General features: G+C 42.7%; 1 protein-coding gene across 1 annotated transcript in view; it reads right to left on the minus strand.

The window, feature by feature from the left end:
* Nucleotides 1-6351: 6351 nt before the first annotated feature.
* LOC306958767 (alpha-2-macroglobulin-like protein 1) overlaps nucleotides 6352-23647 on the minus strand; it is a gene marked incomplete at both ends in the record, with an annotated part of 40411 nt that continues 23115 nt past the window's right edge. The window contains 9 exon segments of the mRNA XM_079550356.1: nucleotides 6352-6578; nucleotides 17832-17873; nucleotides 20031-20133; nucleotides 20417-20485; nucleotides 21169-21186; nucleotides 21188-21260; nucleotides 21926-22047; nucleotides 22475-22690; nucleotides 23077-23258. Of these exon segments, the coding sequence (XP_079406482.1) occupies nucleotides 6352-6578; nucleotides 17832-17873; nucleotides 20031-20133; nucleotides 20417-20485; nucleotides 21169-21186; nucleotides 21188-21260; nucleotides 21926-22047; nucleotides 22475-22690; nucleotides 23077-23258 (1052 nt within the window).

Below are 23647 nucleotides of genomic sequence, written 5' to 3' on the forward strand. Positions count from 1 at the left end.
GGGGTGAAAAGGAATAAGAAACTCTTTTATAAATACATTAACAGTAAGAGGAGGACAAAGGAGAATATCCACTCTTTGCTGGATGAGGCTGGGAATGTGACCACTGAGGATAAGGAAAAGGCAGAGGTTTTGAATGCCTTCTTTACATCCGTCTTTAAAAGTCAGACCAGTTATCCTCAGGATACTCCTCTCTCTGACCTGGTAATCTCGGCTGGGGAGCACACTAACCCCCCTGTGATTCTGAAAGAAACAGTCAGAGACCTACTGCTCCAACTGGACTGTCACAAGTCGATGGGGCCAGATGAGATCCACCCGAAAGTGCTGAGGGAACTGGCAGATGTGATAGCCGAGCCGCTTCCACCATCTGTCAGCGCTCCTTGTTGACTGGTGAGGTCCCAGAAGACTGGAGGCTTGCCAACGTGACTCCCATTTACAAGAAAGGTCGTAAGGAGGATCCGGGGAACTACAGGCCTGTCAGCCTGACCTCGGTGCCAGGGAAGGTTATGGAGCAGATTGTCTTGAGGGAGATCATGCGGCATGTGCAGGATGAGCGGGGGATCAGGCCTAGCCAGCATGGGTTCATGAAGGGCAGGTCCTGCTTGACCAACCTGATCTCCTTCTATGATCTAGTGACCCATCTGGTGGATGAGGGAAAGGCTGTTGATGTGGTCTACCTAGACTTCAGCAAAGCCTTTGACACTGTCTCCCACAGCATTCTCCTGCAGAAGCTGGCAGCCCGAGGCTTGGATGGGTACACTCTTGGCTGGGTGAAGAGCTGGCTGGAGGGCCGGGCACAGAGAGTGGTGGTGAATGGAGTCAAATCCAGCTGGCGACCGGTCGTGAGTGGTGTTCCGCAGGGGTCAGTGCTGGGGCCTGTCCTCTTCAATATCTTTATTGATGACCTGGATGAGGGCATTGAGTGCACCCTCAGTAAATTCGCAGATGACACCAAATTGGCTGGAAGCGTGGATCTGCCTGGGGGTAGCGAGGCCCTACAGAGGGATCTGGACAGGCTGGAGAGCTGGGCTGAAGCCAATAGGATGAGTTTCAACAAGGCCAAATGCCAGGTCCTGCACTTCGGCTACAACAACCCCAGGCGACGCTACAGGCTTGGGGCGGTGTGGCTGGAGGACTGCGTAGAGGAAATGGACCTGGGGGTATTGATTGATGCTCGGCTGAATATGAGCTGACAGTGTGCCCAGGTGGCCAAGAAGGCCAATGGCATCCTGGCTTGCATCAAAAACAGTGTTGCAAGCAGGAGCAGAGAGGTGATTGTTCCCCTATATTCAGCACTAGTGAGGCCGCACCTCGAGTACTGTGTCCAGTTTTGGGCCCCTCACTGCAAGAAAGATATTGAGGCCCTGGAACGTGTTCAGAGGAGGGCAACAAAGCTGGTGAGGGGTCTGGAACACAGGCCATATGAGGAGAGGCTGAAGGAGCTGGGAATGTTCAGCCTGGAGAAGAGGAGGCTCAGGGGAGACCTCATTGCTCTCTATAACTTCCTGAAGGGAGGTTGTAGTGAGCTGGGGGTCGGCCTCTTCTCTCGTGTCATTAGTGATAGGACCAGAGGGAATGGCTTCAAGCTACGGCAGGGGAGATTCAGGCTGGACATTAGGAAGTATTACTTTTCAGAAAGGGTGGTCAGGCACTGGAATGGACTGCCAAGGGAGGTGGTGGAGTCACCGAGCCTGGGGGTGTTCAAGGAAAGGCTGGATGTTGTGCTGAGGGACGTGGTTTAGTGGGAGCTATTGGGAATAGGTGAACGGTTGGACTGGATGATCTCTTAGGTCTTTTCCAACCTTGGTGATTCTATGATTCTATGATTCTGTGATTCTATGATCACTAGCCATGCTTATGAGATGAAAACTGCTGAAGGAGTCGTGCAGAGACAGAGATTTTCCAGCAGCAGAAAGAGGAGTTGCAGTGGCCTGCAGGATTGAGAAAAGCCTGAAGATGGCATTCATCAGCCAAGAGGAAGAGAAGTGACTGAAAAAAAAAGTACTTAGCAGAAAAATAATACATGGAAATGATCGCGGGGTTTTCTTGTATCAAGAAGCATACACTATATAGGAAGATGGGAGGCATGGGGGGGGCCATTGAAGTCAGAAAAAGGAAGACAAAAGTGATAAACTGGGAACAGAATTCTGGAAAAAAAAATCTTTTAGAAGGATATCATTTGTATAAGATTAAAAAAAAAAAAAGATAGTCTCTGATAGTTTTTGATAGTCTCTGTATTACTGACTAAACCACCAGCTGGCTCCCCAACAGCTTACCTCTGAGACCTCTAAATAAGACCCCTAGGCTTCCAGGATCCCACAGCACCAGCACAGCCCCTGTATCTACACCTCTTTAATACCAAACATTTCAAGCTTTTTAGCATTCATCAAACTCAACTTTTTCCAGGTCAGTAAGCAAAGCATAAAAGGAGGTGAAGCAATATTCTCCATCCATTTTTAAATTCCAGAACGGTGTTAGGAGCACCGTTAGGAGCAGATACCTTTAAAGAAAAACAATAGCACTGACAGTACTGAGAATGACTGACAAAATCAGGGGAACTGCTGCTCCAGACCAGCTCCTTGAAATCTGTAAAATTCTCTAATTGACCAGCATGTTGATGTTGCTTCAATCCTGGCACCCTGTGCATCTTCACCTCTGCCCTCAAGTACTGCCTAGGTGTCTCCCTGCTAATCCAACACTAGCCTCCTGTATCTGCTTCAGCAGTGACCACAGCAACCAACTCAACCACGCAGACACCCTCTTCTCAACTGAAACACTCTCCTAGCTGGCCACTACTGTCCTCATCCACAACTCTGCAACAGATAGAAAGAGTTGGTCAATAAGCCTACCTAGAAGACAAAAGCTCCAGAGGAGACAACTGAAAAGTGAGAAACTGAAGAGAAAGAATACAGACATTTTCAAAGGACTGTGGGACAAAGAAGTAGTACATAGGACAAATGTGACAATCAAAGTGAAACCGTACACATTATAGCGCAACTAAAAGCATCACAGAATGGCTTGGCTTGGAAGGGACCTTATCTTATAGATCATTTAGTTCCAATCTCCCATCCCCCCCCCTTTTGCTGTGATCTTGGTTGCTAACCAGTAGATCAAGCTGTGAGTGGCTCACAACTGCCCACAGCAGGAGCCTTGGAACTAGGTGATCTCTGAAGTCTCCTCCAAACTAAGCCATTCTATTGATAGATAAGGTTGCCCACTGCCCCATCCAACCTGGCTCTGAAGCTTCAGAAATGGGGCACCCACAACTTCTCTGAGCAATCTGTTGCAGTGCCTCACCACCCTCTTAAAAAAAAAAAAAAAAAAAAAAAAAAAAAGAATTTCTCCTAACATCTAATCAAAGTCTCCTTTTAGTTTAAAGTTATTCTCCCTTGTCTTATCACCATCTGAGTGTACAAAAAGTTGCCCCCCTTCCTGCTTATAAGCTTTTCTCAAGCAATGGAAGGCCACAATGAGGTCTCCCCAGAGCCTTCTCTTCTCAAGACTGAACAAGCCCAACACCTTCAAGCCTTTCTTCATGAGACAGGTGCACAAGTCTGCCTATCACCTTTGTGGCCCTCCTCTGGACATACCTCAACTGCTCTGCATCTTTTGTGCTGAAGGCCCCAGGCCAGGATGCGTTACTGCAGGTGGGGCCTCACACAGGCAGAGCAAACTGACACAATCACCCTCCTTGTCCTGTTGGCCACCCTCTTTCAGTGCACACCAGGATACAGTTGGCCTTCCAGGCTGCAAGCACACACTTCTGGCTCATGTCCAACTTTTCATTCATCAGGACCACCAAGTCCTTCTCCATTGGAGACACTGTTCTCTTGCCCACTCTCAATCTGCCCTCACAGGTTCCTCCCAGCATTTACTTCACTTCTGATGCTCACTAGATCTTCCCATCAGTTGACACAACTTGTTAACTTTGGGGAAAAAAAAACAAAACAAAACAAAACAAAACAAAAAAACAAAACACTTTAAATGTAAGCTTTGGCTAGATCAGTGAGTTGAAGTAGCTCAGTTGTGACCCTACAGCTGTCAATCATGTGTGGAAGAGAAAGTAACTAAATAAGACGTTGGTTCAGCCTAGCTGTAGCACATGGCCTTACTCTCAAAAGCTGCACTAGAAAGAGAAACCTAGCTTCAAACCTGGTGCTCCATTCCATCAGCTCATGCTTCCTCATATACAACATCATCAGTCTGCAAGATTTCACACATTTTTGAGATTCACACTGATCTAGATCTACAGATAATCAAGACCTGGCAGGAGAATCCTCCTGACACACTAGAACCTCTGGAAAGAAGGTACTCAAAAAACTGTAGGAAAAAGGCCTTTGGAGGCATAGCTTAGAGAAGCATGCTCTCCCTTTGCAGAAGGGAGGTAAGAATTTAATGAACAGGACTGGCCAACAAACACAAACCTTTCCAAACACAAAAATGAAGAGCTAAGTTCCACTTCGAGCAGGCAAGTACATCTAGGGAGGCAGCTCCACGTTACCATAATCCAATTCAGACACAGGCTATTTCCACACAAAATAGCCCAGACTTCACCCTCTCCCCTCTCCACACACATCTTCCAGACACGTTCCTCTTTATTTTATGTCAGTCTAGTGATCACTGAGCTATTAGATGACTCAACTATCTGCTCCATGAGATTAATAATCTACCAAAAATTATTAAATGATACTCCAAACAGTCATGCAAACCATTATACAAGCATAACTGATAGATCCCAAGAAAATTAAAGAAAAAAAAAGAAGGCAGTAAAAATGTGGCCTCACTGGAAATTAACCTTGAAACAACAACTAGATAGCTAAATTATATCATACTTAGCACAGAACTGCACCCTGAAAGGCAGGAAAGGAAGAATACAAAGACCTATTAACACCATGACAAGAACGATAACACAGCAGAGAGGAAGGTGAAAGAAAGGCACAGAACTAGTTTATAGAACAAGGCAAGCAAACATGAGAACACGAGCCAGCCTAGAGTCTAACCTGCAATGCTGATAACAGCACACAAGACAAACAGAGGTGGCCTGTCTACAGGCCTCTGGCCCTTCTCAAGTGCAGCAGATTAGAGGAAGCATCTACTCTAGCTACTGAACACATCAGGTTTAGAAAAATTTTACTTGCTTTCCCCATCCTGGCACACAGGTGTTACCTGCAGAACATCTCCTAATCTTACAATTGGTTTTGTAATCTCATCCTTGGGAGACTAAGTTAACCAACAAGATTTGTGCAGATTTGACCAGAAGATAAGGACAGAACAGCCAACCACCCAGACATTCCTTCTCATAGTTACCATCGCTTTCCTGCAGCACATTCTGTGAACTATTCAGGCAGAGAGAGGAAACCGTAGGGACCCGTAACTTGGTTTCCAGATGTTCCGGCAGCAGCGGGTGCAACAGTAAAGCACTGTGAGCACCTCGCCCCGCAGCCCACCCGCCCAGTTCCCTACCAAGGCTGAGGGGGGCACGAGCGCGGCCATAGTCCCCGCATGGCTCGCAGCCCAGGAAGCGAAGTTCGGCGAGTGCGAGTTGCATCCAACAGAGGGTGAGCTGAGCGCCCAATACAGAGCGGCCGTACGCTGCCTGCAGACACTTCATCACAACACATAGATACAATACGACATAGACTCGCCGGCAGGGAAGAGGGGAGAAAGGGAAAGAAAGCGAGGGAGGGAAGGATGGTACCCGCCGCAGGATGCTGGCGGAGGAGGACAGGGGACGAAGCGCGACTGCGACCCTATCCCTGCGAAGCCTGAAGCGCGAAGCTCGGCGAGGCCGGCAGCTGCCGGGCAGGCGGGAGCGCCGCTGCGAGACGAAGTTACTGCCGACCACCGCTCCAGTTGCACGGCGTAGGACAGACAATGGCCGCTCCGCAGGCGCTGTCAACTTGCGGCGCACCCTCGCCGGCCCCGAGGAATAAGCCGCGGCCGCCCGGGCCCCGGGCCCAGCCTCACCTGCAGTCGCCGCTCCCGCGCCGGCGTTAGCCCCGCGCCACCCTGTGAGGGCCCGGCGCCACCGAAGTCCCACGCCGCCGCCGCCGCCGCCTGACACGCCCCCGTGCGCGGGCAGCCAGGCCGGGCCGGGCGGGGCGGGGCACGAGTGCCGTTGTTCAGGGAGGGCGGGACGGGGGCGTTACCTCGAGGCGGCTCCAGGCAGCCGCGGCCGAGCCCGTTCCGGCGGTGCAGCCTCGGCGCACTGCGCGGCCGTTGTGGGTTGGCGGAGCAGAACGGTGGGGCGGGGATGGTAAATGCTCCGCGCGCTCCCACCACGCCTGTCCCGCCTTTTTTTTTTTTTTTTTTTTTTTTTTAATACTGTTGGCCTCCGGGGCACCCAAGCGCTCGTCACTTCCTCTCTTGAGGCGCTTCCGGGCACACGATCTCTTCCCGAGCGCCGCTTTCTGTTGCCCGGGCGACGGCAGCTGCAGCCTGGTGGCGGCGTTTGGGAACCTTGTATGAGAGCCGTCTTTCCGGCAGTGCTCGCCTGTGGTTCCCGCCTCTGTGCCCCGTCAGGCCCCAGCAATCAGAGCGGGTGAGGGGCACGCGTCGCTGTCCTGTATTCTCTACCGGCGCTGGGGAGAGAACCAATGGACCGATAGCTCTAGCTTTATAACCAGCGGAACTGAGCTTTGCAGGGCAGGTGCAGCACTCAGCTTAAAGAGTGTGCTCTCTGTTGAGAAAATTTGCAATCAGCTCTTCTGGAGAATGGTTAATCTTACTAAACAATTTTATTTAGCAATATTATTTAGCAATTTTATGTAGGTAAAATATTTATCTTGATACTTAGGAAAACACTGATGAATGACCATGATGCAGCAGAAAGAGCTGTGCCTGGTGAACTGAAGAAGTCGATGCAAAAAGATTTAACAGCAAAAGTTTTATTACAGTTAAGCAAGTATTCTTACTGACGGTGCTGGTTACAAGGAGGTGCTCCTCCAATTGTGCATAGCTTACACAAAAGATCTTCTGTTTATACACATAACTGGTGTTATATATGCAGAAATTTTCCAAGAGATATGTTACATATGCAGAAGTTTCTAGAAGTTATGTCACATTTTTTTGTTACAGGTTTTCCCAGAAGTATGTTGCATATTCTGATTCTGAGTGACTGATTCTAAGCTGTACCTCCTATTTACTTAGTACAAAGACTCAGCAGAGCTTCCTTGATTCAGAGGCAGGTTCTTTCTGTTATTTAAACAAACTGCAGAACAGGGGTATCCATCAGTGAACACTAGCAAGCTTAATTGTATTGTTATAACTTGTATCGTGTTAAAGGAGGACGGTCTTACAACACGTCTCCCCATTTATAATGCTACCTCCCTCACAAATATCATCCGTAACATCTAAAGGCTACTATGGTGCTTCAGGCAAGTATTATTCATGTTATACAACAATTCACCAGCTATGCTTATAAGGATATATTAAGAGAACATTTTGTGTAATTCTTGAAATCACTGGAGTGTTCTCTGCCTGGATTCAGGTGTACAGCAGAAATCTGCATGAAGTGCATTAAGAAAGTGCCAGAGCTGAACTACCACATTTAGAAATAAGAAGAGAAGCTATCTACACGAGCACGTCAGCCTTGCCTTGATTGGTTCTGCTGAACATCACTTACGTCAGTTACCCAGCTTAGGGAACTAAGTTAGAGTTTGAGCTTGGTGTTGGTGATATCCTTAACTGAACAATACTTATTTTCACAAAACTAGCTTTTGCTAAGCGAAACTTGCCTTAATTGTCTGATGCTAAGCAAAATACATTTGCATAACATCCTTTACCTACTCAAGGAGCCCAGTATATCACTGTTATCTAGGTCGGTGTGGATGCCCTCTCCAGTACATCACTCCACAAGAACTCTTCCTATCATCTAAGTGATAAAGAGTTGCTCATTGTTGCAAACGAGCTATGGAAAACTTCCAACTTGGAAAAACAAGAGGAATGCAGTCATGAAGACTGCTGAATTCATTCCCCGAGGGTCTTGAGACTACCAACCAAAATCACTGAGCATATGTAAAGAGGCAGGAGCCAATGTTAATGATTTTAGGGGGGAGTATTGAATATGCATATACTGCCAGGGAAAACCGGGCATATGTGCATATGTAACACAAGTACTGAATATAAGCTGAAGATCTTTTGAAAAAGCAGAACATGCGCGGTTAGGGCGGAGAAATCCCCTGGCACATCGGACGTCGTAAACAAAGAATGTCTGCTTACTAACACCACGTCGGAGTTAGTGAATTTATTCCCGGATTTCAGATGACGTTGGAAAGAAGACTTGACCGGATTCAGTAATATAATTTCACAGGAGATGACTTAGGATCAGCAACATTTGCTGCTGCTTGAAAAACTGAAAAACGCCATACAACGAGATGTTTGGGCTCCAAATGCTTGGTTTTGTTTTGCTTTAAATTCAGATGGAAAAGTGTTTGGCTGTTTCTCTCTCTCTCTCTTCTTTTTTTTTTTTTTTTCTTTCTTTTTTTTTTTTTTTTTTCTTTTTTTTGGTCTTTTTTAAGTCTGAGAGTGATCAAAGGAACGAAGACAAGGAGGCTGGAAACCCAGCCGACTTAATCCCTGTGAATAAACCTCTTCTACAACCCTTAATGGCTGCATGAATGACTAAGCTATTTGTCCCCGCTGCAAAATTCACTAAACTCATTCTGGAATCCATGCAAACAAAGGGAAACAGTAAAGAGGCATCAGGACTTAGTATGGACTGAGGAGGAGGATTTTAGGACGCAAGAGAACTTGAGTATTTGCAGGACTATAGCTTGGGGTAATAATCACAGAAAGGGAAATGATATCAAGACGCATCAAAGATGAACAAATATGAAAAATGAGAAGGCTAAACTAATCTGCTAATGTGCGAAGGTTCTTGTCAATGTACTTATTGTACTTATGTACTCAATGTACTTATGCAGGCAAGTTTTGCACCTGATCACCAGTCTGTACTGTATTCTTAATAAACTATTTCAATCCTGTCTGATTGTGTTCTGTTGTGTGCGCAAGAGACACACTAACAAACTTCAAAGTCTTTCTAGTTAGCAAGTAGGATGAGTGCTTTGGGAGTCAAAAATTCAAGAGAGAACTAAGGCCTGCCCTTAGAAACAGGCTACTCATGCTTTGTTTATATGAGTATCTTTAAAGTACTGTATCCTGTTTGTCTCAGGCAGTATTTGTATATGTACTGTGAATTTGATGACCCTGCTACTAATGGGAATTGAAAAGGGTAAGAAGCTCCTGCTCATCTCCATTGGCCTAGGAACAAAAGGAACCTTTGAATCTTTCAGTCCACCAGATTCATCTATACTTAATACTTTATAGGGACAGCAGGTTCACCTGGCCAATATCTGTGATCTATTTCCGTTGTTCTATTCCCTCATCGAAGCATGGGACCTTAAGGAACACACTGCTACTACCTGTCCCCTTTTTTATCTTTATAAACTGGCTTTCCATTAGTTTGTCTACAGGCATTGTGAATGTGTTGATACCTGCTCCTAAAACTCTCATAGCAGCAGGTTCTTGTGGTTTTTTTATTTGCTTGTTTGTTTTTTTGTTCTTTTCTTTTCAAATGAGTCCCTACCATATTACGTGTCCTCAATTCTATCTTGGGTAGAACTAAAGAAAGCAGTCCTTTGTTACAGGACAATTTTCCATTTGCTCTATCTACTTCCTTTGTTATTTTTGTAAATCTCAGCTCCTCGACTGCTCTTTAAATTGCTCACCAAGTGGTAGAAATTCAACCTTTCTAACAGCTCCTCATGAAGCATTTATTCCGTCCTGTAATCATTTTCAGTAGGTCTCGAGCCATACTTCATAAAACTGTCTGGAAATCTTTCTAACACTATGCTTGAATGTAATCCAGAATTCATTTCATCAATAGCTCACATTCAATCACTTGCTCACATTTTAGGTGCAGACTTTCCCAGCTCCAGGCTTTTCGGGAAGTTACGATATTCCGACGTTTTTCAGCAAAGAAGCTTTGTTGAAGAAACTAAAGCTTGCAGGGAAGGCTAGAGAGTGCTAGTGACACTTAGCGGTTCTACAGGAAAAGTGCACTTTTTCAAGTTCGTTTTCTGAAGCTGCTACATAAGCAGTGACTGCAAATGAACCTCATTCACAGATAAGTAAGCAGTGCTGCTTAACCTAAGAATCAGTACAAACTATGCTGTACAGATTCATATAGTACAGACGTATAAATGCGTATCTCATTCACTTTCTTTCCCTTTCCCATGCTCATTACTTACTTCAGGCTGGTAGTGATATAATCAACATCACATACACAGGTGGAAAATTCTTTCTCTTGTGATGGGGAAGTCTGGATTTTTCATGCACCCTTCCAAGGAACATGACAGCTTGTAATGGCAGTTAGCCTCAGCCATCAAGAGTTAATCCCAAAAGCAACACCATGACGAATGCATGGGGAGCCAGAAGTCTGAAGAAGACTGACCTTTGAGCCTAGGATTTCCTCTTATAAAACATGGCTTACATGTGGGAATCATAGTGTCTGGCCAATCAGCTCACTACAAAACTTTTCACATTTACTCAACTCTTTAAAGGTGAACTTAAGGAATAACTGAATTCATCCTCCTATACAGGGCTGTTGGTGTTTAAGGAAGACAGTTCGACAGTTCCAGATAACACTCCTTCCTACAAGATGTGGCCTGAATGTCAGCCATTTTCTATAATATTCTCTTCTGAAAAAATGCAAGTAAGTTTCTGAGGAAGCTGAGGCAACTGTCTCTTAATTACAAAGCAGGCTTTCTGCAAGCCATTTGGTCCTATTTCTGAGAAGAAACCCATATGACTGTTCTGTTTTATAGGTCTTCCTCCGACCTTTTTAGCCCTGCATTTCTTGTAAGTCTTTATAAGCCACCATTCCTCCATTCCTTGCCCTATATTTTATTTCCTGCATAACTGATCCTGTTAAGAATCTGCATCCTACCATAACTAGGGCTGTCCTTGTATGCAAGCAGAGATACTAGAGAGGCTGCAACCGCAAATCCCTTCATCTTTGTTTCCCATTCTACAAAAGAAGACAGGTCAATGTGTGCCAATTCACCTTTCTATTCCCCACATTAACTGGGAGGCTAAAAAACATAAAGGAAAGATCAGAATGCTTTGCCTATGTCCAAGGAGCTAACACCAGGAACATGCAGTACCCTGAAGGCACCCTTCTCGTCTCGACTTACTTTGAAACGTGAACTGCATATGAAAGGAAAAGCAGATCAACAAACAAAAGCTAATACATATGAATAGACTTCCAGGTGTTACTGAGTCTGGCTGTCAGGACAGTATATTGTTATCAACATATCATCCATTTCAACTGCATGACTCTCTAGGCAGAGTGGGAATAACCCCACTTTCAGATGTTATCTGTCAAACTGTACAACACAAAAGTTACAAATTGTTGACTGTTGTCCGGAAAGGAGCCTCTGAATGTCAAAGGTAAGCCAAGATCCTTTATCCTTAAAGTAAATCCGATGAGGTTAACAAAGACATTCAGGCATTCTTTAAAAATCTCTTCAAGCTTAAAAATTATTCATGTATCAGATGTCTTGGCTTTATCTGTCAGTTGATACAGATTGATGTAGCTGTTTGAGCTTTAGCAGAAATGTAGCCTGTGGAATAAGATTTAAAGTTAGCAAGCCATTGCATTTGAGTCTAAAAGCATGCTTACCTTGCATGGAGAAAGTACAGATGATGAGATGAATCCATGGAGTCACGTAGTTCTTAATAGTAGCTATTTTAAAAGCCTGTTACTGTTACTTCAAAAAGGAGAAGAAAGTCTTGGAATAAACTTCAGAATCTGTATAACGTGCAACGTTTCCCAATAACAAATCTTAATATTCCAAAGTATAGCTCTACAGTTTTGTATTTCTTTGCTGTTTGGGGGGCTAAAAATGAGAGAAATAAGAAAGGCAGGTTTATTGCATGTTACTATGTCTCCAAACTGAACAATGTTAGTTGAATATAAACTAATACACAGCAGTCCCTTAAAGTAGGCATGCTTTCAGAAGAGGTTGCCAAGTAATTGAGCAAGAGAATTGGAGTGACCAGGAACTTCTAAGCCCTAAAGAAACACTGAGGGTTCTCCTTTACAGAAAGGGAGGGAGGGTTGTTTTCGGTCACAGCTTAGTGTTTTTTATTTTGTGGCTGTACAAGAAGCCCAAAATCTAGGCAGATACCTACTGAATATTCTATTAAGGGTAGACACAGAGGGTTTTCTAAGCTTAGCTATGTGTTCAGGATACATACACCTGTCCTGTGTTCTAACTTTTCTGTGTATTACGGTTTATTTCAGTGAAAATAAATCCTGTGATAACACTCTGTGAAAGCCTAGGAAATTGACCACTTCTGACTCGCTAGAAGCAGTGTGATCTTTCAATCCTGTTTGCACAATACTGGCAAATATTCACAAAGGCCCAAGTAAGCCATACTCACAAAATCATTATGCTTCAACTAAGCCCTATCTGTTCATCTTCTACACACACAGACTTTAAGTATGCTAGTTATTTTTGACAACAGCTCCCTAAAAATGTCAGAACTCATTTGAGGCTATCCAGTATGATAAAATCCTCCTTTTTAAGGGGCTTCTTTCTCATTCCTTTTAAGACATTTTTTTTTCTTTTTTTTCCAAGAAAAATCCTTTTGTAGCTGAGATGTTACTTACCAGATCGCCTTTAGCTGCTTTCTGTACTGTGTTAAAATTTTATAGGAAATAAAGGAGAAACAAGGATAAAGTGCCCTTGCAAAATAAAATTTGGGAAGAACAAGGGAAGGATAAGGGGATCCCTGCAAAATAAGAAAAAGAAAAAGCTGAAAAAAAGATTTTCAATCACAAAAATCTGATTAAACCAAATTATTTTGCAAATATATGCCAGAAGGTGCTAGCTTAGCACCTGCATGTGAGTCTTGTTTGCTGGGCAGAACAAACGGAGATAGACTTTACAGGATACAAAGATAGTTCTAGCTGGGCAGAACAACAAACTCTGAATCCAGATTATAAAGTATGCATAAACAAAGGAAACAAAAGGGAATACCTACTGGAGGGGGGATGGCTGATAGGCAAATTGAGAAGAATGTGAACATCGAGTACCTCACCCAATGGGGAAAGGGGGAAGGGCTCCCTAGTATCGGAGTACAGGGATAAAAGAGGGGCTGTGTCCCTCAGTACTCTGAGAGACCCTACAGGGTTATGCCCCAGTGAAGTCTCCCTTTGTTCGAATAAAGAAAGTTTAAGATTCTCCCCTATCTCTTTTTGGGATAGAGATGATTGAGCAAACTTATTGGAGCAGAAATTTTCCTAGCAGGAAGTTTCCCCATTTCCTCCAGGCCATCTGGGAAACCAAATCTTGAAAGCTGCTATGATGGGAGTAAGTCACCTGGCCATCTGCCAGTTACTCAAGCTTCATTTCATTTACACATACCAGAGGTTCTTTTCTGGCACTTGAAATTGAGAAACTCAGTAGAATAACTTGGCATCCCAAGGAGTTATGTGAAATTTCTTTAATACAGCACTGTGTGTATGGGGGATTGCCCCACCAAAAATGCACACTGAGGGGGTACACAACTATACATATAAAGGCAAAGTACATACATAGTCATCAGATTTTCCCAAAATGTGTTACATATGCATTGAGTTTCTGGGAACTCATTAACATACTCTTCCACCCTTTTGAACCTGCTCTAAAATGTTGGAAGGAGTGTCTAGGCTCCACCTGATGGTCATTTGATGAAGCCTAGTAGTCATGCTTTTGAAGGCTTGAAATCTTCCACACTGTGTTCTTTTAACCTTTAGAGAGGTGGTAGCCAGATGGGTTTCTGCTGATATTGCAACAGCAACTCTACCTTATCTTCACAGAACCCTGTGTTCCTGTGGTTTCTGTTCCCTAAGAAAGTTATCTGTTTGCTTTATCTATGAGGCCTAGTTTTAACAAGGCTTTACATTGATACTTGAAAGTTGTTTCTAATTGATATTGCCAAGAATAAGCAGCACCTATTCTACAGTCAGCAAAGTTGAGAAACATTCAGGTCACCAAGCCAGCGCATATACTGCCTGCTTACTTTGGTCCCAGATATTTGTGTCAACAGGCAACAACCTCACTGACATCTACTGTACACCCCTATCTTAGGGAAGCTTGCTCTACATCAGTTCTTTTTCAACATTCTGATTTGCCAAATTCCTTAACCCATCATTTGCTGCTGGACAACATCAGCCTGATTTGAAACCATGCCCTGAAAACATCTTTCTGTATTCACATTTTGCACCTTTCATTTCCTTACTTACCTGCCCCATTCCGACACAAGGTGGCAAGATTGCTTATCTACAGGAAAGGGGTAGGCAACTGCTGGACATCTTCTAAGGTCTTTTTCATTTCTGTGCTCTCTGAAGTGACACTGCAGTCCCTCTGAAACTGCCAAGCAGAGTAGAAATTTACCTAGGTTGCTTTGAAAGTAATGCCTCCTATTTATTTCCATGGAAACTAAAACATTGTCACAGTTCCAGCCTGGTTTGGCCTAGTTTCATTATTAATGGAGTGGAGGGATCCACAGACCCATGCCCTGGGAAAGAGGAAAGGCGGGGAAGGGATAAGGTAGGGAAATGGGCCTAAAAACAAAACAGCAGTAACAAGCTAAGGGAGAATACTAATTTACTAAATATGATAGCAGAATGCAAAATAACACAATATAATGCAATATAATTGGAATTGAAGCTAATAAATCAAATAAATGAGAGTGTCCAAAACTGAAGGCCTTAATCTAATGCTGTAGACAAGATGGCTAGGGAGCAGACGCTGCAGAGACAAGCAGAAAAAGAGAAGGCAGTCTTGCAACTCCTGGCTTTATCATTCATTTTAGAAATGAAATGGAATAATCAAGACTTCTGGGAGCTGTAGTTCTTCTTTTGTGAGGCAAGTACCCAGAACTATAAACAGTCCATGGAACTGCAGCATTAACTCTTTAACTCCCAGTGCATTACATGATGTTATGATGTGGAATACTGGTAACAAAAAATCAGAAAACCACAACAAGCGCATACAGAGAGCATAATAATACTATTTCATAGAGCTCAACTACAAGACACTATTTTTCAACATAGTCACCACCATTAGCCAGTGATGAACAAGACCCTGCGTGCCTATGCAGTACATTGGCATGCATATTCATTCTTTTTCAGGGTCTCATAGATATGTGCTCATGTCTCATTGGGCATGCTCAGTGGTATTTAGGGTGGTTGAGTACCCACCTATTTCTTCCCCTTTTTTCACCATCAGTTTAATCACTGAAACCTTTGTCTCACTTCCACCCTCTTTTCCCCAGTTTGGAAGATTTTCATTGCTTATCCGGCCATAGTGAGCCACTTTCTAAAAACAACTTATGTGGAACCCCAGGAAAACGTCCTGACACATTTTGAGACAAAATACAGAAGTGTTCTGCTGTGACTCCAGTACTTCTCGTGAGGCAAAATCACTGAGGCAAAAGATAAAACACTCTATTATGTTTCCAGTGCAAAATTATTGATGAAAAACAAGGCTGTTCACCTACTAAAGCTGAAATGGAAAGTTTTAGAACTACTGCTTATGGATTCCTTTTGCTAAGCTAACGCTTTAGTTCTTAAACTAATGTACTAATCCCTATTGCTAAGCAAACCTACCTATATCAAATAGGTATATACCTATAGCCCAACCTCCTGCTCAAATTAGAATCAGCTACGTGATCAGAGCAGGTTGCTCAGGGTTTTATCCAATCAGGTCATGAAAACCTACAAGGACAGGGACTGTACAAGCTCTCTGAACAACCATTTCCAATGTTTGCCTGTTCTCACTATATCCAGGCTGAATCTCTCATTTCATGTCTGCTGTCTCTCCTTCTCCCATCACATGCTACCATGAAGAACCAATTTCTGCCTGCTTGGAAACCTCCTTGTAAGTACTGGAAGGCTGCTACTAGGTCCCCTACAAAGCCTTCTCTTTTCCAGACAATCTGTGCTTTAGCCCCTGATAACCTTTCTCACTAGTTTATCAATATCTTGTACTAGGAGAGTATCAGTACTGAACACAGTAGTCTAGAAAAGGCCTAACAAACTTTGCACAAAGGAGGATAATAGCTTCCCCCAGCATTTGCCATAGAGCCTTAATTGTGACTCCTGCTTCCATCCTGCAATACCACAGTCCTGGTACTACAAGCTGGTGATAGACAACAGTCTTTAACACAGTTGTCAGTGTACCCTGTAGCCATAGCTGATAGCTTTCTGAGGGTCTCTAAGCTAATATTAATATACTGCTGCAATACAGGTATATAGGGGAAGCTGTCAGGATATCAGTACTCCTTTTACCATGTCATCAGAAAAGTGAAACAGCCATATCCTTGGGAAGATCCCGGACAGTTCACTGCATAGTAACATCTATTAACATAATCTGTTTGCATGAAATTTCTACAGCAGATTATCCTACGTGCAAGCAGAGCTCATCACCACATCTCATTCTACACTTTTTATGAAAGGAAACTACATCTCAAAAAGAAGATGACTAATATCTACTTCCCTAAAAAAGGATAAACCAGACATAAAAAGGAACTCCACAAACCTATCCATATTTAGCCCTTCTTTTTTGTGGCACAGCAAACTGTTTTTTAAGGCAGTTGGTCCTGAAAGAAAATCCTGGAGACTTTGGAATGGAACTGGCATCTGAAAGTATGCTCTGAAGGATCATGCCCTCAAAGAATTTCTAAAATACTCCTGCTTGATATAAGAAATAGTAACAAACATGAGGCTACATAACATACAGAGAATTTGGAGAGGATTATTTTGACCTAATGGCCTCCCTTCATACATCACCATTATGACGTTACTTGGAGAACTGGCTACGTAATTCTCCCTTGGCCTCCTTTTGCCTGTTCTTATTCTTCATCTGTGACAGAAAGATGATTCAGAGGGCTATGATGAAGGTTAAAAATAATTGGGTTTTTGCTCTGGATTTGTTTGTTTGTTTCTTGTATTTTGACTGCAAACAATCTGTTGTGTTAGCTCAATTGAGAAGGTAGGCCAGAAACAGTTAGAGGGAGCAGAATACTTAAGCCAATGTAGTGACCGAAAGAAAAATATGTATATCTGATCTAAGAAATGTTTCTCTTTTTTACTTTTTTTTTTTCAGACACTGAATTTTGTGCGGATTTAATAAACTATCAAGTCACTGCCTTCTTTTCAGTTTTCACATAGTTTATTTCACTTGAACTCAAACTACTGTATATCAAGTCAGGCTTCACATAGAAAATAAGGGCATCAAATGAAAGAGGGTGCATTCAACAGAGCAAAAGTGTGTACAGCAGGAGAGCAGAGTAATGGTGTTTTCCTTATGAAAGCAGGAAACTCAGATTACTGGTTCCAGAACCATGGTGTTATTTTCAGAATCTTTGATCCAGACATCTGCAGAAAGAAAAAGCATAAGGCATAGTGCATGAAGAATATTTAGGAATAAATCAAAGGGCCAAGAAGTTGTAGAGAATGAGTTGTAACATCCTTTTGTCATTGACATAGACACTTCCAGTTGCATTCAGAATTGGGATGCTGGGAGAACTGCACACATGAGGGAAATACAGAAATGGAATAAAAAGGGATCCTTTAAACTCTCCACAGTATGTTCAAGCCTGGTCTGCATATTTGGATTAGAAATAGTGCCACCAGCTAGTGTAGTAGATTCCAAATCAATCTGCAGTCCGATCAGATGGAATTAAAGACAGAGCAGAAGTGGCTGCTTTGCTTGCTTATGGCCAGTTCTCAGTTCCAGCTGTTTCAGAGGTTCCCATCTTGAAAGCCTATTAACACTAACCTGAACTGCAAGGAGAATTGTATTCTCTTGCTGTACGGTCATCTGTAGGAGCAAAAGGATAATGCATGGTGAGTCGCAAAACTACATAGTAAAATAATGCCAAGCTTATTTCTCTTTAACACAACCGTCCCACTCTCCTTATTTTCCCCTCTTTAGAGTGTGAATATAGGAACAGAAAAATGTCTAGAATTTTCCTTTGTTTGTCTCTACTCCAGCTATAAAAGATCCTATTATGCAGTATGATTATGTTGGCTCACAATGTCAGAGGCAGATGGTGGTGGTATGGCAGTTGAGGTTGAACCTTGTTGCCAATATTCTGTTACATTTTGTTGCCATGTGACAAGGGGCAATAGAGGAGCAGTCTGACAAATGGCACCTGACAATGAAGTGCATATGAAGAAAAAGTGTGGAACTGATTTCCCCATTAAGAAAAAATTGCACTCATTGATATTTACTGACACTTGTTGAATGGTTATGGAGACCAAACAGCAGATGTTAGTGTGAGGTAGTGGGCAGTGCATTTCAACACTGGGGACAACAACAGTAGATCACCTCTGATGGTATAGTTTTTTTTTTTATGAATGTGGCATGCAAGCTCTTATTCACTACTGGAAAAAAATGCACAGCCAATGGTGGTGACTATGTTGAAAAAAGGTGTTTTGTAGCTAAGGATTTGCTCTATCAAATAGTATTATTGTGCTCTTTGTGTCCGTTTTAGTTTCCATGGATATAAATAGGAGGCATTACTTTCAGAGTGACTTACGTAATAGGATGTTTTTTAAAGAGAAAACCTTTTGGTAGGTTTTCCTAGTAGCCTTGTTTTTTTACTGATAATCAATATATTCCTGTCTTACAACAAGCACAAAAATTATGGTGAAAGATGAGATAGCAAAGAGAGAGCATACTAGGTTACAGTACTTATTTCTGCAAAGACTGCATTAAGAATCCTCCTCTTCTTCTTGAAATGGTATGGGAAAGGAGAGCAGGAATAGAATTCAGTATACAACATGTTCAGCTTTCTAAATCTCCAATGGTACTTTTGCATATTGCTCTCAAATTCTTTTCAGATAGTTCTTTTTATCCTGTGTGCTGTCTCATACTGAGCGTGGAGAGGTAGAGGCCTAGGATGAATTCAAGATCTCTGGGCTTAGTTCATGTAGAGCTTCAAGGAATTGATACAAGTTGTAGCGATACTGTTAAACTTACTAATGCTCTTTAATGGATAGCCCAGTAGTTTGTTTAGGTAGGGGGAAGAGCCTGTTCTTTGTACCGAGTAGACAAGGAAAGTTGTGCTTTGAATCAGATTATAGTTTTGTGAAACCACTGTGAAAGTATTGTGCAATCAAGGTAAGAAGCTAACTGAGCATCTGTGTAGACCAGGTTCAACCAGAGGAAGACTGCTGATGATGACCACAGACCCCAAAAGACCACCACCATAAAAATCTCTTCCTGTGCAAGGAAGCAGAAGCCTATGTTAATTATTTTGGGAGAAGTATTGAATACATATGTACTGCCTGGGAAAACATTTGCATATGTAACACAAGTAATGTATATAGGCTGAAGATACTTTGTACACAACATGCATGGTAAGTAGAGATGATTCACCATGCACCCAGAGCCAAAAATAAATATTGCCTGCTTTTGAGAACTCCAACTTGAGTCTTAAGTTAACAGGCTAAGAAATTATTTCCCTATTATCCTCTGGGACATGACAGAGCCTACTCGTTGTCTGGACTGTTACACTATACCTGAGAAGCATAGAACTTAATTCTGCCTTCTTACCAATTAAGGTGGCAGTACGTAACACTGATTTTAAATAAATGTCTAAATATTTTCAAGAGAGCTCAGGAGTGAAAGAAGACACGGTAAACTAACAGAGAAGCTTTCTTTCCACAGAGACATGATTTGAAATTAAAACAATTAAAAAAAAACAACAACAACAACAAAAAAAAACCAGTCATTTTGAATATCCACCCCAAAACATAACCTCAGTGTCCAGCAGTCTCACTTCAAGGAACAGAAAAGAAAGTGATTTTGAAACGTAAATGTAGAAGTTCCGTACAGAGGAAATCCAAGCTTGAAATTGAAGGAGGAAGTACACTGCACTAAGGGACGTAAGTGGAACAAATGACATAGACTGCACTGTGTTTGAGTGGGAGGTAAGATGGTGACTCTTCATCAGTGACTGTGAAATCTCACCTGGTTTATAGTAGTCATAGACATGCACTGTGGCTGGTTTCAGGTTTTCTATTTCATTATCTTGTTCCACTGATATGTTAAGATTCAGAGAAGTCTTGTCCAGCTAGAGAGAAAAACAGACACTGGCTATCTCAATGTCATCTGCATTCCAAGTTAATTCCCTCTGCATCAAAGATTTTTCTCCACTTCTCCAGATTCTTTCATACTCTCTTTTGCCAATTTTGAGTTGTATGGTTAGCCTAGAGATTTGTATTTTCTGATCTCTAAAGTCCCAACACAAAAGACTGCTGTTGTTTTCATGAGAGTCTCAAAACGAAGTTTTTCTGTTGTGCAGCAACTGCTTTAGTACTACTTGACTGAGCAGATCTATGTGGTCTTCCTCTTACCTCTTCCAAGTAGATTGTGACTTTGTCTGGTTTTATCTCTGCCTTTTTCACCAAGAGTACATTCTCCAACTTTGCAGGAAGACAACAGAATGTGTTTTGTTAGCATCAGCTCATTAGCCTTGCCTGATGTCTCACATTTAGTTTGATATTTGTTAGCACACTACTGCTGATTATGGCACTTAGCCTAGACATGGGAGAGCCTGCCTTCTCTAACCGTAAGGGCCTGTATTCACTAGGAGCACACAGAAAACATTCTTAGATTTGGAACAAATGTCCTTTGCCTATGATTCTACTTTAAGCATTTGTAACAAAGGTAAAGCCATTAAGAAGGAAAACACGATGGATCTTTTAGTTATCTCCTAGAAAAACGAAACATATCACTAAATAATTCTATGGGATTCATCAATGCTTAACGGAGTATTCCTCCAAATGACAACAGTGAGAAATTTCAGTGCACCCCAGATAGCTCTGATGAAGTGTTTTTCAGCTCCTTGCTAGCTTCTTACCTCATCAGTGATTCTAAATATCACAAACTACACAATCAGCTCAGCAAATAGAAAATTGCCTTGTGGAATAGCCCACTGTATCTGCACTTGCTTAGTTTATTTAACTAACTAACTAACTAAAGTAAGATAACTTCATAGTAACTATTACTCTCCAGCAGTTCTTAGAGGTTTGGGTATTTCTAGCTGAGATACATCTGGAAAATATATCTTCACATTTTCAGGGAAGGCCAGAGGAAAAAGTCTTACCTCTTTCACAGACTTTTTTTGTAGGAATGAACCCTGACAGCATATCCACCTCCACCAGGACCATATTACTGGTTTCACGGTCCCCAATGTAACTGAAAAAAAGGCAGGAGAGAAACACATTAGATGGGGAACTCATCACAACATTTACAGAATACCATGATAAACTTTAGTCCAAATTCTGTTCTGCTCTATAGTGATATGAAAGCACAACCGCCTACATAAAGAGGAAAAAAATCTTATTGCCCCAACTAGCTCAATATGGAGAAAGACTGTGCAGCAAATGTACACGTTGCCATGTAGTGAGATGGAAGTTATCTTTGATGTTATAGATTAAGAGTGGACGGGTCTCCCATTCTTTTTTCTTCTCACCCAATAAAAGGAAGATGTTGGCATTGTCCTCTTTCAGGACAGTAGGCATGGAGAATACAAATCAAGACACACTGGTTCAGACCATGCCTCCAAATTCTCCCTGTGCTGGGAACTCTAGTTCTTGAGAACACTGGCTGTCTCATCTGCCAGTGCTCTAGGAACTGCTGTGCTGCACTGTGCTGAGACAGTTGGGCTATGGAAACCACTGCCAATGTGTTCCCTTGCTTTCCCAGGCCTTAGCTCTCTTTTCATTATCTTCTTTGAATCTGCGGAGAAGGCAGTCTGTCCCGGTGTTTGCCAAAAATAGAAGATATTTAGGGGGTTCTAGCTCTACTGTGGAAGTTCTCACTGTTTTCTGGTGAAGGAAAAGCATCAGAGAATCCCATACCTAACTGATAAGTGGATGTCAAACTGTTTCCTGACACCATCACATCCTTGTGTTACTGTTTCCACATCCAGGAGGAAGACAACTTCAGTTTTTGGTGGCGGGGTATTATAGTAGAGAGTGCTCTGGTAGAAAAGAAACGATGTCTGTCAAGCACCCCAGAACTTTCCTGCATGAGCCAAAGGTCTATTTGTGCCTCCAGCTTTTAACAAACCGATAACCAGTAACTAACACAGCTTGCTCCTGCTGTTCTTTCTGTCCAGACGTGCTACGTTGAGCCCATAGGGTCTCATAAAGCCTACAAACATAGCCCTAGGTTTGAAGGCTCAGATATCTTAATACAAGGTCCCGTTCAGTCCAACGTTGTCTCAGATTTTACTAAAAATAAAATAAAATAAGGCTTGAGAAAGCATATTAGCTAGAACACTGCCCACAAAGAGAAAGAAGCAAAATCCTATATAGAGCTTGAGGCTATAGCATTTGCTTAGATCAAAATCTCACTTATAGAGTCAGTGGCAAAACTTAACAGCTCTATTTCTTATATATACTCACCTGTATGTATACACACCCACTGCCAGTTGCCTGTACTGTGTACATCCCTGGGACTTCAAGGAGAGGTGCTTGATGCAAGACTAGTTTATTATTTTCGTGCACATGGAACTCTAGTGGAGAAGCCTCTTTGCCTTTCACTGTCACCTTTACATCTCTGACCGCATGAGGAATCAGGGCTGCATATTGAGCCAGGGCCTGCAGGCTAACAACCGTATCCTGAAAGTAAAGAGAAACTCACTTTCCTATGCAGTAAAGCAGTACAAGATCCGGCATTCTAAATCAGGCACAACAGGGAAAAATACACATCTAATGGCCCCGAATCATGCTCTGATACAACTAGGACATGTATGCCATTGAGTTCACAGGCTTCTATATGACTTCTGCATGTGGTGAGCATGGCTTCTGAGCCCTGGGACTAGCAGTTCTAGTCCTGGGTGATTCTGCAAACAAACAAACAACTTCCCCACAGCATACCCCTTCGCAAGCAGGGCTCATGTATGCCTCTCTGCAAAGGATGGATCTGGAGAGGTATGCATACACACAACATACACGTATCACTCTACGTACAGTATCTCTCCCTATAACTTTCCCCAGACTGTTACCTGTGTGGAAGCAAATCCCCCAAGAGCATTTCTTTGTTTACTGAGCCAGTGCACAAGCCTGCTGACTGCACTTTCATTGATGGCAAAATCTGGTTTGGAAACATGAGCCAGAAGGACATAGGCTACTATCTCAATCATAGAGGAAGATTCTTCACTACTGGAATCTGATGTCAGATGTTCTGCTGATGCATAGAGAAAAAAGTGTGGGAGAGAAAAACTTTAGACCCTGATGAACATTAGCTCATCCTGCCCTTCTATATCTGGAGGAGTGGCAGTTTCCTTTACAACACCAGAAATAGCTGCAGCTTTCTGGAGAAACCCAGAATACAGAAGCCAATCTCTCCAGTGGTTTTTGTTCTCTGACAACATGCAAGACTCCAATTCTTCCTCTGGAAGCACAGAGAGATCAAAGCTGCAGATGTGACTCCAAATTCTCATTCTTCTAAGAAACAGTTCTGCTAGGATCTGATTGATTCTGAACACAAGCTTTTTATTAAGAGCGCAGTCCTGGTTTTATTCCATTGTGTGCATACTCAAACGTGCATACTCAAAGCTATGTTTCTGTTAGTGG

The sequence above is a fragment of the Tetrao urogallus genome (assembly GCF_951394365.1).
Source record: "Tetrao urogallus genome assembly, chromosome: 1".
In the NCBI taxonomy this organism is placed as follows: Eukaryota; Metazoa; Chordata; class Aves; order Galliformes; family Phasianidae; genus Tetrao; species Tetrao urogallus.